Here is a 19636-nt window from a genome sequence, read left to right as displayed (position 1 = left end):
TAAAGAAAACGGATGTGGCATAGGTGATGGGGGGTGGTAGAAGAGGGAGGGAGAGAGGGTGAAGGGGAGGGGGGGAAAGGGATGAGGAAGAGGGTGAATGGGAGGGGAATAGGAGAGGGAGGGGGAAAGGGGGAGGGGGTGAAGGAAAGGGTAGAGTTGGGGAGAGGGAGAAGGGGGGGTGGGGAAGGGGCAATGGTGAAGGGGAGAAAGGATAGAGGGTTCGAGTGCACTTTAGCGTTAGTGTGGAGGAGGAACGTTGGCCCACTTTAGCTTTGTCTGAGCTGCTTTATTAAAAGATAAAGGAGATGCCAGGAATTGTTGACAGATACAGATGAGCGGTGAGAGGAATTAATCATTTTACATGTACACCACTTCTATAAATGTCATTTCAGCTTTTAAAGAGACGACTATCATAAAAAAAAATAAAGAAAAAAATAAAGGGCAACTGAAACATATACAACAATTCACTGAGTTGATTCATAATAAACACTTTACTACAGCAAGAGTATCAAGTTCGTGCAGATACCAGCTTTTTCATGAATAATCAAAGGCCATTTCATACTTAATCTCTATTTCAGTGAATTAATATGAATTAAAAAGTTTCTTTCTTCAAGTATCAACTAAGTAAAAGTCCGCGTGAAGACGATGATGTTTAAGTGGAAACCTTTTTAAACCCTCACCTTCCCCGACGATCCCAAGCACCTCAAACTTGTTCATCACATCACCGATGGCAGGGTTCCTCATCAAGACTAATGCTGGTTGGCCAAAAGAGGTGAAGTTCGAGCGGGTAAGAGGTTGTCGTCTCCGGGGTTACAGGCGGGCATGGGGTGGCCTGGTGGCATCAGGTGGTCCGGTCAAAACGCCGCTGAACATTGTGCACACTTTCTCCAAGTACACACTCGCACCTGAGGATATGCAGAGGGAAAAACAGATCGTTATGGAGTGGAAGGAAAATATAAACACTGGGTTTTGATCTTTGGAGTGAGAGCTAGATGCAATTTACTCTCAGTGGTGGAAGGTTTTTTTTACAGGATTATGCTGTCCATCACTTTTATATGCTCTTTAATAATCAAGCCAAATTGTTAAGGCCCATGCTGACCTCTTGATGTATTTGACATTTTGTTTTAATTGAGAGAAGAAAAATCTGTTAATGTATTAGTTGTCTTTTTCTGCCACCTCATTTTCTGTTTTTAACAATTTCGAGCATAACATGAAAACGTAGACATATTCTTCAACAGTTTTTTGGAAGGAGTCAGCTCAGCCAGTGTCAGCTCTTTGGTCATGCGGTTAGTCTTTTGGGTAAAACTCTGCGGCACATCACATCACCTTGTCGTTGATTATTTATCCTATAACATCATGTTCTGACATTTTATTTCCTCTATAACTGTGATAGAGTGATTTCTAATTACGTTCATTAAAAAAAACCTGCTTCACACACCTAACATCTAAGAGACGAATTTATCTTTAAACCAACAAATGACAAAACTATGTTCATGCAGAAATGCAATATGAGTATCACCATCCGTCTCGTCTCATTTCATCTCATCTCATCTCATCTGCCAAGAGCAAAGAGGATTTAATTCCTCATCTAGCATTGTTGCATTTTCTGTCATTCTCTCTCAGGGTGCTGCTGGTAGCTCTAAACCGAGGAAGCAGATTCAGAAAAACACCCCTCCTCCTCTTCCTCCTCCTCCTCCTCTTCCTTTTCCTTCCTGATAGAGGTAAACATGCCTCTTCATGAACTGTGAGTGTGTGAGGTTTGAAGTCACTTCTGAATGAAAACCATTGCGTAACTCTGACTCAGAGAAAACGTCAAGTGACTTGCATCCAGTCTGCTTAATCTCTACACCGGAATCTGGATCTGCTAAACGTCTGCAACCACCAGGAATTGAGGTCCGGGGTGGCGCTTAAGGATGGCGGGATCAGCAAAAAAAAATTTAAAAATGGCTGGGATTACTTCTTGCACATTCACTGATTTAAAATCACTAGAGTTAAAAAAAGGTTTCAATGGAAAATACTGTTTACTTTCCACAAAACAAACAACATTTCAGTTTTAGCTTATCGGGTGAGAGAAGCCGAGAGCCAGATGCAGAGTGCGGCCACGAAAAAGCGATCATTAGCTATTAAAAATGACCTTTAGAAATGTCTGACACTGTGAGCCGTGATCATGAGTCGACCGCCGAGGAAAAAACACAAAGCTGTGTTAAAGTCTACTGACGACGACTGTTAAAGAATTTTCCTGGTGACATTTAACACCGTATTAATGAGAAATCCGACGTAGACGTAGCAGAGGCGTTGCTGCGAAGGTTGAACTCAAAAGTTCCCAGAATGTAATGCAGATCCTCCGCTCGGCTAGTTAGCGATCTACGGGATGACAAGCGAGATGTCAGCGTGAAAGTTCAAGCTTTGGATGCTGATCTGTTTGAGCAGAGTGTCTAAGAGGTCAGAAACACGGACAGACTAAAAGACTAAAGCGCCGCTGCATCGCTCTCTTTAGGTAGAGATGTATGAAATGGGCGAAATCCTCCTGACACCACAATCAGCAGGTAGGAAAACATTAGCCAAAGTGAAAACCGACTGACGCGTCGATGAAAGATGGTCAAACAAAAAAACGTCAGTTCATATTCGCAGAGTATAAAAACTGACATGGAGGTCGTCGAGGGTGGATATTTCCTTTAAATCTGTTTTTCAAGCTGTCATTGTTGTGAGAGAGAAATACTAAAAAGCATTTCGATTAGTCATAGCGCGGGAAAAATGATCATGTTGTCAAACCCACAAGCAAGTACATTTGTTCTAAATTGTCTTTGATGTCACCCACCATCCCACACACACACACACACACACACATACTAAACTTAAGTAATTGACTCAAATTGAGCTTAATTGCTCTAAAATGTCAAGTTGTCATCATAATATGTGTGTGTGGATGGAGTCAGCATGTCTCTGGCTATTCTATATGTACCATCGCTTTTACGACAGAATTCAGTGTCCACATTTTTGCCAGGCGATGTGGGCTGCAGGAGCTGAGCGAGCGGAAGAACACCATGCTGCTCATTCGCACCATCCAGAGGCATCACATCACTCGGCGTGAGAGAGAGAGAGAGAGAGATGCTAGTGAATCGGCTCTGACACACGCCATGCAAATGGGTTTGTTTGACGACAGGGTTGTTTATCAAAACCGATGATGCCAAGCTCAGCCTCTAATAAGGATAATTCAGCATTTTTATTTTATTGAATAACTGCATTCAGCTACAGTGTGTGTGTGTGTGTGTGTTTGTGGTACATGGTGTCCAAAACAAAGAAGAATGTTTATTCTTAAATTTATAAGTATTTATATGTATAAATTTAAAAAAAGCTGGGTCACTTCATCAAATAGCTTCCATCCTCACGTAAACATCTAAAGAGCTTTACATCATAAAAAAAGAACAAAAAATGGAGTGAATGTGCAAAAAAAAGTGAAGATATTCCTCTGTGAAGAATATTTCATGGAGTTCACGCTCAGTTCATGGTTTTTCACTGCCGTGCAATATGTCCACCGTGGAAATGCCGGATTTCAAATCACGTATCTTCTCCTGATCCTGAGATGCCTGAAGAAGAAATTTCTCCAGGTGAGTGAAAATAGCAGCCCATACCCAGTGTGATGTTCCCAATACATGTTGCTTATTAATAATGAGGGACTGTGATGTGATGAAATAAAAATGATCTAAATGAAATAACCCCCCCTCCATTTTAAGCACATTTCTGTAGCTAGTTAATGCAATTAACCAAAATTTTACTTAAATAAATGTCCACTATGTACACTGGGGAAACATAAACATTTGTTCCATTATGTCCCTCAAGGATAAATATGTTTTTTTGTGTATGGATATTCATGAAAAAATCCATATTTCAATCCATAAGCCCAGTCCTTAAGGCCAATCCATAAGCCTTGGGCTGATAATCAGATAGGAAAAACCAAGGTGTTTGTTGTACCATGATTCGATGCATTAGTACTATTTTGAAGATGATGGTACAGAGTGTTGTCTAACACAACACCAAAATCTCCCGTAGGTGCTCAAACAAGTTGACATCTACTGACCATGAAGGCCAGAGCGTATGATCAGCCGTGTTAAGCCATATGTCAAACCACATCCCGATCCTTCCCTTTGTGTCGTGATTCTGTACAGAAGTCCGTTGTTGAAAGCAATCCTTTGGGCAGTGGTAGCTCAAGCGGATAAGGCTCTGGGCTTGTTGATGTTGTTGAGGATTCATGACCCAGCACTGCCAAGCTGCCACTATTGGGCCCTTGAGCAAGGCCCCTAACCCTCACTGCTTCAGGGGTGCTGTACCATGGCTGATGGCCCTGTGCTCTGACCCCAACTTCCAGAGTTGGGATATGTGAAGAAAGGATTTCACTGTGCTGTAATGTATATGTCTTCTTCATCATTAGTGTCTTGTAAATGGGGACGGGGTCATCCTGGGCCATCAGGGTTGATTAGATAAAGATGATTGGTCTATTGTTTGGGTCCATTTACCCAGCCGGGTTTTCCCACATTACAGGAGACTGGACCCAAGACAGTGGGCTTCATGGAACTCCAGACAGCTGTGTATGCACAGGGGAAGCCTGAAGGAGCCTGGAGGCTCATTCGCAACATGTGCAGAGAATCACCTGACTCCTCTGGGAATTGCAAGGGGTTTCTGATGCAATGTGTAATAAATCTCAGCTGCCAGACTACTGGTTACCACAAACAAGACAATAGTTTGCTTCATCCTCATCCTTCTTACTGAAAGAGCTTTTAACTAGAGTTCACCTGCAATATTTGAGGCAGTCATTTACACCAATCACACAACATTTGCAGGATCTAAAGGTGACCAACTGCTCTTCTTAAAACAAGGAAGGAATTCTTCTTTGATTGATTGAAAATCAAGAGCTTCATCGACCAGGATCTAGCCAAAGAAACAAACAACCAATTAGAGCATCTGGCTGTTCTTATCTGATACTGGCAATGGTTGGTTGCTCTGGATGCTCTTTTGACTCTGGAAGAACACAAGACCAAAGCACTATCACCCTAAGGATATACTTTTTGATGGACATCAAGTCACCTTAAAAGCTTGTAGCACTCAATTTCCTGTTAATATACTAGAAAAACCCTTATGTTTTATTGAGCAAAGAGGAATCTTGAGAGTTTTCAGAAAGTTCAGAACTGGATAAATGACTTGACGTTGTCTTCTTCATATCAAGATCAGATTAGGTTGAAGCAAATTGCTCCAAATGCTCCTTTACAGGTTTTAGGACTGTGCTGTTAACCTTTTATTTGGTAAACATAATCCTAAATTTCTGGCTATGGAGAATTACATAAAAAAACAGAATTAGATTACCCAAGCAGCAGCAAGCTTTTCAGTACTGTAGGTTTTTTTTGTCCTGTCGGACTGCAGGGGCCTAAATTTCAACAAAGTAAATTACCTTTACCCATGACCATTAGGACCTGCCACCTCAGAACAGATAACAGGCATTTGCAGCACTTCAAAATTTCTCTTTGGGCCTTCACTACCACTGCCTTCCCAGTAGTTATTAACGAAGACCTTAGACGTATGCTAAATAGATGGCTAGCACATTACATAAAAAACATGTTAATCTATTACACGTCAGAAGAAGTACTTGTCTCTTGTGTGTTCTACTTGTTCCACAGCCTTATGTAAGACAGTTTGTACGCCAAGCTAAAGAAGTGTGAGTTTTACAAACCCACTATCTATTTCCTTTGATATATTCTCCGCACTCAAGCTGGCGAGATTGATAAGGGAAAATTAAAAGCTGTCGTTAACTGGCCACCGCACCGGGCTTTCAATACAAAGTCCAGGGGTTTGCTAACGTTTAATCCCACTTGATAAGAGGGTTTATTTCAGAGCCGTAACTCTCATGATGCTCTCTAAAGAAGCACCTCCATTCCAAGACATCATGATCCCTCTTTGCCATTTATAGGAGGTGGATTATGGAGGTGGATGCTTCCAAGGCCAGCTAAGGAGCCATTCTGTCACAGTGCCATGGAAGATGTTGGGAATAACAGCTTTTTTTAAGAGCCACCCTGGAAGAGTGGAGCCACAATCAGACACTTAGAATATGGACAATTTGCCAAAAGTTTCAATCCTCAACAGACATGATGGGTATTATTTATTCCTCATGCTTGGTACCTTCACACCTACCTACAGGCCAGATTCTAAAGATAACAAAGTAGATGTCCTGTCCTCTCAGTACAAGCACTACCCAGCTACCCAGCAATACTGGACCATCAACAAAGACCTCTGTCCCCAGTTTACTGTACAGTGGTTCCACATCTCACTCATTACAGCCCTCCAGGCATTCAGTGCACCTTGACTTATTTATGCTATAAATTCTGGTGGCCCTTACTTAAAGATTAATCTTGCACTCGTTCTACTAAACCTAGAACCCTGAAGTCTATTATTTAAACCTAGACCTTTTGCTGAAATTTCTACAACCTTGTAACCAGCAGATGCCCTGGTTTATTGGGTATTGAATATTGACAGGGGGTACAGTTCAGGTCCCATGCACGCATAGCTTTCAGCAAACAACTGAACATAAATGGTGTCTTTTTTTAGTTTAACATCAAAAATAGTATTTTTTATTCCATGGTCTCTAGTCTCTGCTCAAGCTTGTCTGTCCAGCACCAGAATACATACCTATAGCTGATTTGGGGGATCTCTAAAATTCTGAACTAGCTGCTATGGATATTAGTCATTCGTTTTGTTGTGGTGGATCCAGAGACTTATACAGGAAACACTGGTTGCGATATTGGTGTACACCTTGGGTGGAACCCCAGTCCATTACAGGGCGCCAACTACACACACCCAATCCACCTTCTGCCAAGTTTCGGGAAGGTAGGAGGAAACCAGGACGGTACCGGAGGTACCAGGACGAAGCCCAGTTAGACATGGGAAGAACATGAAAACCTCCATACAGCTGTCACCCTGAACCTGTGAAGCATCAGTACTACCTACTGCTCCACCATGACACTGAATGGTTATGAATTGATTCTTTTTACTTGATTCACATAACACTTGTTACTATCCTATGCTTAAGAAAGTCTTGCCAATTTTTTGTAAGTATACATCATTTCTCTACTCAATTTTCTCTCTGTTACTGACTCCTTTTGTTCCTGTTGGCCTGTGCTCTTTGGTTTCAACCTAATATTTTATAGACTGTCATCCAGTGACTGTAACTCACTTGTCAGCGGCATAACCTTTTGTGTATTTAATAAAGTCCACAAACAAACCTCCTAAACTCTGCCTGCAATATGAGCCTATATCTATCAGTCGTTACCATTTCATTCTAATACACACTAGAGTGGCATAATCATACCTTCTAATAACAATTTAGTTCTAATAAGCAACAAATGCAAATCTAAAATGCAGGAAGAATAAAAAATGCTGAAAAACATCCATTCATTTCATTCAGACTACTCGCATGTAATATGAAGACAATCTGAAATTGGACAATTTGAAGAGCTTGGTAATAAACAGCCTTACTTACTAAGCAAACGGCTCTGGTCTGAATGCAGCACCCATTACAATAAAAGGAATTAATCTTTCTCCTTTGACAATTAATAGACTACTCTTTGTTTCTAAATATATTTCAAGTTGAAGTGCTTTCATTAATATAACAAAGGAAGAGTTACGTCCATCAATATGAGATTCAGCAAGGTTTGTGAAGTGGTTTTACTGCAGAGGGAACAAACCTCTTAGTGAAATAGAGGTTTGGAGTGTGGGGAAAAAAATCGGATTGAGGAGATACTCAGGTCCTGAGATATGCCAAATATCTCAAAGGCACAAACAAAATGGCAAGGTTCAATAGAGCCGTCTATGGCAGCATGGTGTAGGCTGAATATAGCAGAAAACTGGATCATTCAGTGTAGCTGCTGAAGTCTCAAATCTCATTCAAAGTGCTGGTCACACACATAAATATAAATCACAGGTTGATATAAACATGCTCGATCTAATACGATATAGCTTGTATACTAACAGCCAATTCATAGAAAGATGTGCAGCTCAACATGATCTAATCCTAACAATACACCAGTTAACCTTGTTTTCCGTATATATATATTAAAAATAACGCTGATATTGCGATATTGTTTTACGTAATGACTTGAACTTTTTTTTGGAAGGCATCTCCAGTGTCAGAGTTTAGTCAAAAAAGTCAGAGGTAAAACTGTAAATTTAATCGATACGTGAAAGTATTTTCAGTCATTTTTTCTCAGTTTCTCTGGAACATGACAAGCTGAGAATTTTTTGTTGTATTTATAAAAGAAAGAAAGCATGATGACGGAATAACAGCTGCGTATTTATGGCTGTTTATAGCATACATAACTCAACTTGCCCTCTAGACGGCTTTCTAGATAGTCCACAACATTAAACAGAACTATAAATGGATAAGGAGTACAGTAAATTGCTGGTAAAATTTTGCAGTATAATTGGAATAAAATGTTATGGGAAATTAATCAGCAATCAGTGCACCCTTGTTGTTGACTATTTTCTTCTAACAGTGTGCCCCAAAGTATTTCATTCTTTAGATATCAACACACACCAGGTAATATTATGAGCAGATCATCAGATGAAAAGCCAAATATTTCATTTGTTGTTCCGCAAACTGGAGTCATATATACATAATTTAAGAGTATCTACTCGCAATAATTGCAGTTCAGCGAATCTATGGAAACGAAGCATGCACCTGAATTATTAACACACTGCTTATTTTTAGGTTTCTCCTCCAGAGAAAATGTGACTAATACCCAGAGCAGCAGAGTAGGTCAAGGGTTAAAGATGGAATTACAGTAAAGTAAAGAACCAACTTTGTGCTTTATGTTGTATGAACAAATGGCATGTATGCTTTATTAATGTTTAACTACACAGGTCTCTAAAAGATGTGTAGAAAAAACTGAGCTGTAAGATACAAAGCAAATACGCAGCATAAATCCCAGACAAATACACGTCAAGAAAAAAAATCCCATTTGATTTATACATTGACGATAAACTGCTAATAGTTTTTCAAATAACAGCTTTGAAAATGTAAATAAATGTTCGCTTCTTAATACTAAACTTTACAAAAGCAAAGGCCAAGTAGGAAGATTAAAAAAAACCCTCACTAACTTAGGTTTAATCGATGAATCATCCTCCTACCTTATATAACAGAAGCCAGAACGAGCACAAATAGGTTCAAAAATGATTCTTGGCGCCGTTCCTCATTGTGCACAGCACTGATCAACCATGTTAAGAATAAAAACAGAAGTGTAGATGCAACTTCAGCTCTGAGAACAGCAAAGGTGGTGTCGAGATGCAACAGAGCCTCAGATTTCCATTTATGACACCAACTGATTTCTGGATTTCTATGATTTCTGAAGTCTGTAACGCACTGCTGGGTTCATGGCACGTTTCTCCCAAAGCGAGCTCGGTAAACGTTCCACTTGCTACTGTAGCTCACGCTGCTGATGACGTTCTACAGATATCTGAGAACCCAAGCGGAGATTCAGTCTAGATCTAGGGGGCGTGTCACATGTCACTCAGCTGTTTAATCACCTCACATGAATCTACAGTCTGAAATAGAAAAAAATCAGCCTCAGTCTTGCTTCTCGCCTTGTCATAATATTATGTGTACTTTTCATACGATGGAACTCTTCTGCTCGAATTGCATAAACAAAATCCAAAACTACTGGACTTTTAATAACCTCTTGTGGATGTGAAAAACATTGATGGATGCCTGTAGGATCTTATCACTAGTCTATTTATACCAGCCATTCATGAAAGAGCTGATTTCTACCAGCTCTATGGCTGCCACGTGAAAGTGATGCGACATGTTACACACGTGAAGATGACGTGTTTTAAGATATGTGCCACACGATGTACGATGTGTCAATAAATCAAGCCTGAGATCATGCCAAAGATTAAGAGCAGTAAAGGAACATAGATGATACATCTTTAGAGAGAGTTCCATGAGACGAGGAATAGAAAATGATCCAGCCGTGTGAAAGTTCTTCTAAAATTCCAAGACGTCCCTGAACGCTGCTCTTCAGGTTTGACGTGTTTGAGGTTTTTTTTTCCCGTTTTGCTTCTTAATGATTGGACTGTGAGTCACTGCAGCAGTCATCTTACAGACTAATTACACCTTGTGGGCTTTTGCTGAGATTCGTGAGCTAAAGCAACGTCCAAATATCTTCACCACTCTCCATGATCAAGTGACCTACATGATGTCATCCTGACCCCCAGCAGCCTACACAGGGCTTGGCTTGAGCTTCATCACTTCCCCATGGTTTTGGGAGAAGGTGGGGGGGGCAGTGGGGACGGGCCAGGCTGTTGGAATCAGTCGGAACCGAGTCAAAGAGTCGGTTCAGTGTTGCAACTCTGTTTTGGTTTGCGACGCAATAGGCTGGAAGTGCGTAGGTGTGAGACTGTGCTGAACAGCAGTATTACACTGCAACAGCCAGGCACATGCAGTATATCCTGACTATTAACACAGGTGTGATCTTAGGATGTTGTTATATTTTAATACGTATACAGCACAGACATTATGTGGACATTATGACGCGTCTTTATAATTGATGATTGATAGGTGTTTAGTTCTCACTATACAAAGTGATGTTAAGTACGTCAGTAACAGCAGCCTACTCAGTAATTATGAAATCCAGTCGGTGAGGCTGGGAAAGGCAACAGAAAATAATAATAATAATGATATTAATAATAATTACGCAAGCACCACTAATAATAAACCGTTCTGATGTTTTCACCCACATCCGCTCACTGTTAGTTTTAACGCTTAACTGGCTAACGCGTTCTTGATCATTCCGCAGGCTCTTTCAGCCTATATTCAGAGGATAAAGCAGATAAATGGCATGGTCGAGACAGCGGAAGGAAATCATACTCACTCATACTGCGGGGGATTCAGAGGAATGTGTGAGCGCTCAGTCCTCCAGCCCGGAGCGCAGCACCACATCTCCACTGCTGCTGCTGCTGCTGCATACTTGAGAAACCTCACGCGCAGTTGTCATCGGACTGGAGAGATGATAGCAACAGTTATTTTGAGCGACGTGACATCGTCCAATCAGAACGGACCACTCTGCCCCACACGCGCACGCGCTCCGCTATTACGAACCAACCGGAACACAGATCAGCCGCTAGGGGGCGGGGCATGGGAGCTTGGTAACGTCTCGTCGCCGAACTTGTCAAAATAGAGTACTGTAACCGCGAGAGCGCACTGTGACTTTATTTTCATTATTTTAAAATGATCTGGAATATAATGTTAGCTTGGACCTTTAAAATGATAAAATATTTTATTTTCAGGTTTGATTCTTGATTCTGCTAAAAAAAAAGTGGAAAAAATAAAACAGAAAAAAGTAATAGGAATAGAGTCTCTGGAAAATAATAAATAAATAAATAAATAAATAATAATAACAACAATATTATTATTATTATTATTATTATTATTATTATTATTATTATTATTTTTTTTTTTTTATTATTACAGCAACAACAAGACAACTTTGTCATTGTCATCATTATGGGTAAATTAAAAATCTATGTCCGGATTTCTGTAAAGCTGTTTTGTGACAATGTCCCTTGTGAACTGCGTTATATAAACAGACTTCAACTGAACTGAATCACTGCACTGCAAATAATCCACATTAACCTTACAATACAAAATATATACACAAGATAAAACTTAAAAAAGGTTAATTATGATAAAACGTGATAAAATAATTTATAATCATGAATTTGTTCGTTATAATTCTACAAGAATTACTACAAACCATGGAAAAGTACAGTTAAAGGATTAAAAATGCAACAACAACAACAACAACGAATATTCAAAGGTAAATACGAAATGTTTTTTACATTTCATTTGGTTTCTAATGTTTTTCTAATGATTTTTTTAATGATTTCTAATGTCTGGGATTTATTTTGAATTTTACAAAACACCTACAGCTAGAAGAACATGGCTGAATTTACATATTGTAATTAACATGATGCTGACGTCATAACTCAGAGAGGTGAAAATAGCATGACATATTAGCCATTACATACGAATTCATATCAGTTTAATTTTTAAATACAATTAATACTGTAGTGCTCTCAAAGATGGAGTCCATCGTCTTCATTTCCATCATTTTACAAGTTATTAGCGCCACCGTGTGGTGAACACAAATACAATCAAAAGCACACATTTCTCATTTTAACACACTGCATTACCAGGGATAGAAATTTCTGAAACTTAAGAGTTGGTAAAAACTGACTGTGAAATTAAATATTTAGGATCTAATTCATGGGTTATATATATTTTTATATTATATATATTTATTAAATATTTAGGATCTAATTCATGAGTTATATCATATATATATATTAGACACGCACTGAGCATACAACAGCTCTAACCTAACACAATAAATGTGTTGATATATTAATTTTCTTATTCCACATCATCACTGTATATCAATTAGGAAAGACACACATGCCCTTATTTTATGACATGATGACATCATGTCATAAAATAAGGGCATGTGTGTCTTTCCTAATTGATATACAGTAAAACATGATGATGTGGAATAAGTAAATTATTATATCACCAATTTACTATTGTAGGTTTCAGATGTTATATATAAGATATATACAATAAAATGTATCTTTTAATTTAAAAATCATATTAGTTTACATGTGTCACATGGATTACAAGCAAGTAGTATTGAGTATAAACAAACATTTAGAACATATAAAACATTTAATAAATACAAAGAAACATAAATAAATAAAGTAAAAATAGAAATATTCCAAGAATAAACTAGTATATCGGGGTTATTTTTTTCATTTACAAGTGTATTGTGCACTGCAAATCAAGAGTTTATAAATTAACAAGCAAATATTAATAAATAAAGTCTAAATAACAGAAAAAAGTATACAAAAAACAAACAAACAAAAAAGAAATATAGAAATTTAGAAATAAACTCATATCCTCATGTGTAATGTGAGCATTCTTAGGAACTTAGGAGCATTCTTTGTGATAAAAAACCCCCCAAAAAACTCAAATACACTGAGATTTTGTCACAATAAATATTGTCATTGCTATTAGTCATTTGTATGCAGGCTTGTAACAGACTGTAACAGCAGCCTATCAGCGCACAGGGGGCGGGGCTTGTCCAAATACGGGTGGGAGTAATAGCGCTGTAGAGGCGGTTTCAGTGGAAAGTCCACAACGTAACGCTGCTCGGGCGCATGCGCACGCGCACAGAGGTTATCGAAATATGGCGGCTAGGTTTTGCGAAAAGTACTGAGATCTGCTCGAATTTCGACAAATTCGCCCAGGTAGGTGTCCGCTTTGTGTGTTTCCCGTGAGTCGCCTCGCTGTGTGAAGCCGCAGTGTGTGTGTGTGAGGGGGGATCGGCCCCTGGTGTGTGTGTGTGAGGAGGTTTTTTACAGGAGAGCTTCAGTGTAAACACTTTCACCCTCGTCGCGATGTATTTCCCATCTTATTTCCAAAGTGGGAGCCGCTGATGGGCGTCTACCCCCGTTATTAACCTTCATAAAGCGGTAATAAGCCCTCGGCGCGTGCGTGCAGGCGGAGAGTGTATGGACGCGTTCAGGGCGCAGTTTTACACAGTTTCTGGCTGGACGACGTGTTATTTTGTTGTTCATGTGTAATAAGGCTGGTCGTGTGATGACGTTTCCTCTGAGCGCGACTTTATCCGAGTCGTCACTAACCAGGCCGAGTGACGTACACGCCTTTTTATTTCAATAAAGTTTGCATTTTTTACTGAGCAGACTTTTTAAAAAGCAAACTAGAAAGAATACAATGAAAGTAAGCGGCATTTACAATCTACTACTACTACTAAGAATAACTAATAACAACAACAACAATAAATATTAATAATTGTGTTCTAATGTATGTTAATCATCTATTTGCTTTTCATCATAATAATACTATAATAAAATAATAATAACAATAGTAGCAGTAAAAAAGGAGTGTATATTGTATATTACTTAATACAAAAATAACAAGTAATACTGTTCATTATATTTTATGTTTGTTTGTATAATTTTAATGGCAGTAAATTAAATACTGATACTATACTAATTATTATTTGCAGGTCTCTCTCTCTCTCTCTCTCTCTCTCTCTCTCTCTCTCTCTTTCTCCAAAAACATTTAATAACAACAGTAATACAAATAATACACTATTTTAACATGTATAGTTGTGTATCTGTATATCTATTAATCATTTGACAACAATATATATTTTTATATTTGTTAATATAATATTATATTATTATAATGATATCAAAATTTTATTTTTGAAAAAATATAAAATGATAAAAAAAAGAATACCAAGAAATAGTGAAAAAGCAATAACAGGATTAGTCTAATATTAAATAATATAATAAGACCAAATACTACTACTACTACAACTATAATAATATAAGCTAAAATAAGTTTTTTAAATGATTAATATTTAAAGAATAGGTTTATCGCAGCAGTTTATAACAGACGCTGTAGCTGTTAGTGCTTTTTGGTGTAGTTTGCATATATTAACTGTGATATGTTACACAGCGGTAATATTACACAATGCTCGACATTTCTTAAAACCCAGTACAGTGTGTATTAGGCATGAATCAGATTTCCTTCCAGTCCCAGAGTCTAATGTGGAAAAGAAGGAACAATGAAAGCTCCAGACGATTCTGATGAATTCCTTCGGATAAGATGAGACAGGTTTTTTTAGAGCTCGTTGGTTGTTGGTTTTAGAGTGTAAATGAATAGGAAATGATGGGAACTTTTTAATAACTTTCGGAGATTTCTTTTAACTGCTGGCTGATCATTATATTGGTGATTCTCTGAGAATAATGTATTATGGTGGTAATTAATCAGGATTTATAAATATTTTTAGCACTCTCGAAATCATTCTTCACTTCTCTTTCTCTTTCTCTCTCTCTCGAATCATTCTGCAGATGAAGAGCTCACTATTATTACAAAAGACAATGTTATGAATATTTTAGAAGGCGTGTAATAAATGATAGCGACGTTCCTATTAAGCCGCTTCTTATTCGGGACGATCTATTTTCAAAAGTTATTATCACACTTCCTGTGCTGTATTATTCATCTCGGTCTGTCTGTGGACGATATGACCTTTTTAATAATGGGATGTTTTTTGTGTATCTTCCTGGGAAATGTTTCTTTTCTTTTCTTTTTTTTTCTTTTTTTTTTGTGAAGTGAACTTTATCGGAGAGAATAGGAAAAAGGTTCGATTCGGTTCACAAAACCGTCATAACGATCCAGAACACAGCAGGACGTTCAGTTCAGAAGACGACGGAGGTAAAGTGAGTTAGGCTTGAAGAGCTTATTCCTTCAGACAGGAGGTTTTCAAGACCTTGTCGTTATCACCTGGCGTCAGAGCTTTTTGTCTCATTTGTTGCTCACTGTAAAAAATGAACTCAATATGAAAGGTGTATTAGTCTCCCTCTTTTTTTTTCTTCTTCAAGATAAGGTCTCTAATGGTTAAGTGAGTTCAACATGTGCGTAATTCCTGCCCATGTTCCTAATGCTGCAAATAAAAGCAAGACTGAGTCAGGGATCATGTTGAAAAGAAAGTGAGAGAGAAGAGAGAGAGTGAGAGAGAGAGAGAGAGAGAGAGAGAGAAAGAGAGATAGATAGAGAGAGAGAGAGAGAGAGAGAGAGAGAGAGAGAGGATGAGCTGAGTCAGAGATTGACAAAAATAAATAAATAAAGTGAGTCAAAGTTTAGGTTGAAGTAAAAGTGAGGTTGAGTCAGTTATTGACTCCAAATAAAAGTGAGGCTGAGTCAGGGTGAGGAGAGAGGACACTCTCTCCGTTATTATCTGGAGAATCCCATTGTACAGCTACCTGTGAATGAGCTGTTACTATGGAAACGGTAACATACTAGACCTCACTGTCAGAGCTGCTGTTGTAGGAACGCTTCTGACCAATCAGATTCAAGATGTTTTAAAATCCTAAGGAAAAGAAACCAAAAAAATCAAGAAAGCAATCGAATTATTATTGCTTTCCTCCTTCCTAATGCCGAGCTCCAGCTCTGTTAATGTTGTGAAGTGGTGAAGTTATCGGAGCGAGGGTTTTTCCGGGCGCAGGAGGTGTCGCTCTAGTTAAAGAGAGACCATCAACCCGATCTCCTGCTGCTTTCAATAAGCTCTTCTTGTTAAGTGGTTATTTTAACGACCCCCTGTGGAGTCACATCCTCAACGTTCGTCGTTTTGTTTTATATATAAATATGTATATTTAAAATGGGATTGAGATGCAGACACGTTTACACAGTAGTGTAAGGAGAGATGTTCTCTGTGTGTGTGTCTGTGTGTGTGTGTGAGAAAGGTATGTTGGCCAGTGAGTCAGAAAAGAGGGGTTGATTGTGTGTGAGGCTCAGGAATGCGTCCCCCCGGCTACGTCCTGCATCCAGTAACACACACACACACACACACTTCTCCGAAGCAGCAGTAGCGTGCACGTGGCCCTCGGTGCCTTCTGACTCGCATTGCCCCGGGGAAGTCTCTGAATCCGGATATTATTTACATAACGGCATACGGAGCTGATGCTCAGTGTGAGGAAAGTGGTAACAGCGACAGTCTGGTCTTTATCTTCTTCTCTGTTGGAAGATGTACTACAGCTGGTCTCGAGGGGGATCGGTCAGAAGGCGTTGATTCGTTTCCTGTAGCCGCAGCTCTGATATTCGGGTCACAGGAAGGAGTCACTTTTATGGAGTCAGAGATTTGGAATGGTCAGGAGATTTTCCACCATGTGGAAGTCTTCAGGAAAGAGGAGGATGAACTTCCTTTTTTTTTATTTCCTTTTTGGATTATGACCTTAGAGATAAAATGCGAGGTTGGTTATATCTGCTATGATGTAAGTAATAACATGAATAAATATTTTCTAATTGCTGTATTCTCGCTCTCTCTCTCTCTCTCTCTCTCTCTCTCTCTCTCTCTCTCTCTCATTCTCTTTTGCATCCTCTCTTTCTCTCTCTTCCTTACTCTCTCCCTCCCTCTCTCTCTCTCTCAAACTCTTTCTCTTTCTTTCTCATTTTCTTGTGCTCTCTCTCTCTCTCTCTCTCTCTCTCTCTCTCTCCCTCTCTCCTCACCTCATTACTAAGAGGCTGATCTTGTTGTCTCCCCTGTCTCTGGCTTTATATCCGGGGGGTGAATCTCTCTGTACTCTTGCCATGTGCTCAGGTGAGAGGAGGCAGAGCTGCACTTCATCCAGTTGACCGCAGACTCGTCTATAAGTCACGCAGCTCGCAGGCGGACGTCAGGGTCGCTCTGAAACACATTCCCCTCGCTCAAGGATTAACCCTCGGAAGGATTTTGTTATTTATGAATCGTACAAAAACACAGTATCAGTATGACAGCATGACTATAAATACAGCGTGACTATGATGAGTGCAACAGTTTTAGTGCAGTGATAATTGAGTTCCTGAATGATCTGCCACTTTTAGCTGCCAAAATTAAATCCACTGCCTGAATTTGTGTCAAGCAATTATGGCTTAAATGGATGTGTGATGTTAATGGAAACGAAAGGCTTGTTCTTGGCTAAAACATGTCACCAAAGGCATTAAACTTTTACAGCTTTGCTTCTGCCGGTTATCAAACTATTTTTTCCCCCATAATTATTAGTGTCTAAGAGCATGTGAGCAGTGCATGGGGCATCAATATCTCTTGAATACTAGAAGTCAGGATTTGTTACTTACATTATAAGCTATTTGTTAGCTGTGACACTTTCTGACCAATCAGAATACACCAACCAGCCCAGTGATTGTCCTCCTGGATGCTCAACACACTTTGTGACGTTTTTGCTTGGCAGCCGCTTCACTGCAGCATTTGGACCACCCGGTTAACGTCTGTCCCATTTGGACGGCAGGATAGGGACATCTGTCCTCTTCTCAATTTGGACAAATTTTAAGGCTGTCTCTTGTGTGACCTTCTTCCTGCAGGCATCCCAGAAGTCTGTTCACCAGACTGAAAAACATGCCACTGCAACTTTCTCTATCCACAAGGAATGATTTATTGTAGTAATGAATTATTCCAAAATAAAACATTAAAGACCTGCTGGTCATTTCAGAGATATTAGACTTCTTGCAGTCCTGGTCATTTTGTGTCATGATGCAGGACCGGGATTTTGTACTTATGCAGAAGATATATTCATTTCTTCTAGAAGTAAGTGAGGGAGGTGCTGCTAAAAAATAGAGAGAGAAATGGTCATAGAGTGAGAGCGAGAGAGAGAGTAAGAGATGAAGAGACAGATAAAGAGTGAGAGAGAAAAGAGATAGAGAGAGAGCATGATAGATAGATAGAGAGAGCATGATAGATAGATAGATAGATAGATAGATAGATAGATAGATAGATAGATAGATAGATAGATAGAGTGAAAAGAGATGGATGGATAGATAGAGAGTTAGAGATAGGGAAAGAGCAAGAGAGAATGAGAGATGAGGAGAGAGAAAAATTTAGAGAGAAAGAAAGATGAAGCGTGAGAAAGAAAGCATGAGAGAGCGTGAGAAAGAAAGTGAGAGAGAGCATGAGCATGAGAGATGGATAGAAAGAGAGAGTGAGAAAGAAAGAGAGAGAGAGAATGAGAGAGAGAGATATATGGATGGATAAATAGAGAAAGATGTACACAGAGAGAGTGAGAGAGAAAAGAGATAGAGAGAGTGTGAGGAAGAAAGAGAGATGGAGACAGCGAGAGAGAAAGTGAGAGAGAGAGCATGAGCTAGATAGATAGATAGATAGATAGATAGATAGATAGATAGATAGATAGATAGATAGATAGATAGATAGATAGATAGAAAAGAGATGGATGGATAGCGATAGGGAAAGAGAAAGAGAGAAAGAGAAAGTGAGAGATGTGGAGAGATAAAAAGTGAGAGAGAAAGAGAGATGAAGATAGAGAGAGTGTCAGAAAGAAAGCGAGAGAGATGGAGATAGAACGAGAGAGCATGAGCATGAGAGAGAGAGATGGAGAGAGAGAGATCACAGTCAGTTATTTTCAGTATTTTGGATTAGTATCAGTAGAATTAGAAAAGGAAGAAGTTGTGTAATTCAGCTCTGTATTAAGTTGTTAGTTTTATTGTGTTTGTCGTAATGATAGTAAACGTCTCTTCACATGTTCATTGGCTTGCTGTGTATTTTTTATGAAGTTTTAGACTCCTCACCCAGCACATCGTGAAGGTATATTTGACTGGACAGGTCACTACACATCACTTTACAGAAGTTTATTTGAACAGAACAATCCAAAGCAGCGTTTCACAGCCAAAAAAAAAAAAAAACTCAAGGATGATCCCACAGCAGAAATCTAGAAAGCATTCTGAGGTCAAGCTCACAATAAGAGAACACAAAAGCGTGAGGATGAAAGACTGAGCGCGCACAGAAACGTCAGTAAGACAGCGGCAGAGCACAGACACGCCTTATTTACAGGGACAGTGTACTGATGCGCAACAGGAAAGGGTCAACAATAGGCATAAAGAATGTCAGTCTCTGCCCACAAACACACCTACAGAAGAATCTAAAGCTAGCATGTTGTTGGGAATTTGAATATGAGTAGAGTATTCTAGAGTACAGTTTTGTGTAGAGTACTGTAGAACTGTAGAGTA

The 19636-nt window shown here is 39.1% G+C and overlaps 2 protein-coding genes across 7 annotated transcripts in view; one reads left to right on the top strand and one right to left on the bottom strand.

The window, feature by feature from the left end:
- The window catches only part of LOC131366042 (cyclin-dependent kinase-like 5), a 67743-nt gene extending 56681 nt beyond the window's left edge, over nt 1–11062 (bottom strand). For 4 of the 5 annotated variants that reach the window (XR_009206762.1, XM_058410147.1, XM_058410149.1 and 1 more), the window contains exons 1-2: nt 10911–11062; nt 681–905 (exon numbers count right to left, since the gene is read on the bottom strand). Coding sequence is in view for 4 of the 5 variants with exons in the window: in XM_058410147.1 (XP_058266130.1) it covers nt 681–744 (64 nt within the window). In the remaining variant the exon portion in view is untranslated. Of the gene's footprint in view, nt 1–680; nt 906–9171; nt 9510–10910 lie in introns of those variants that run through there. The other variant, XM_058410148.1, reaches the window with a different exon arrangement.
- Nucleotides 11063–13189: 2127 nt separating this feature from the next.
- LOC131365696 (sex comb on midleg-like protein 2) overlaps nt 13190–19636 on the top strand; it is a 39195-nt gene continuing 32748 nt past the window's right edge. For both annotated transcript variants that reach the window (XM_058409452.1, XM_058409451.1), the window contains exon 1: nt 13190–13341. The gene's annotated coding sequence lies outside the window, so the exon portion shown is untranslated. The remainder of the gene's footprint in view (nt 13342–19636) is intronic.

The sequence above is a fragment of the Hemibagrus wyckioides genome, linkage group LG15 (assembly GCF_019097595.1).
Source record: "Hemibagrus wyckioides isolate EC202008001 linkage group LG15, SWU_Hwy_1.0, whole genome shotgun sequence".
NCBI lineage: Eukaryota > Metazoa > Chordata > Actinopteri > Siluriformes > Bagridae > Hemibagrus > Hemibagrus wyckioides.
Note: the sequence above shows the minus strand (reverse complement) of the source record. Positions and strands in the feature narration are given on the sequence as shown.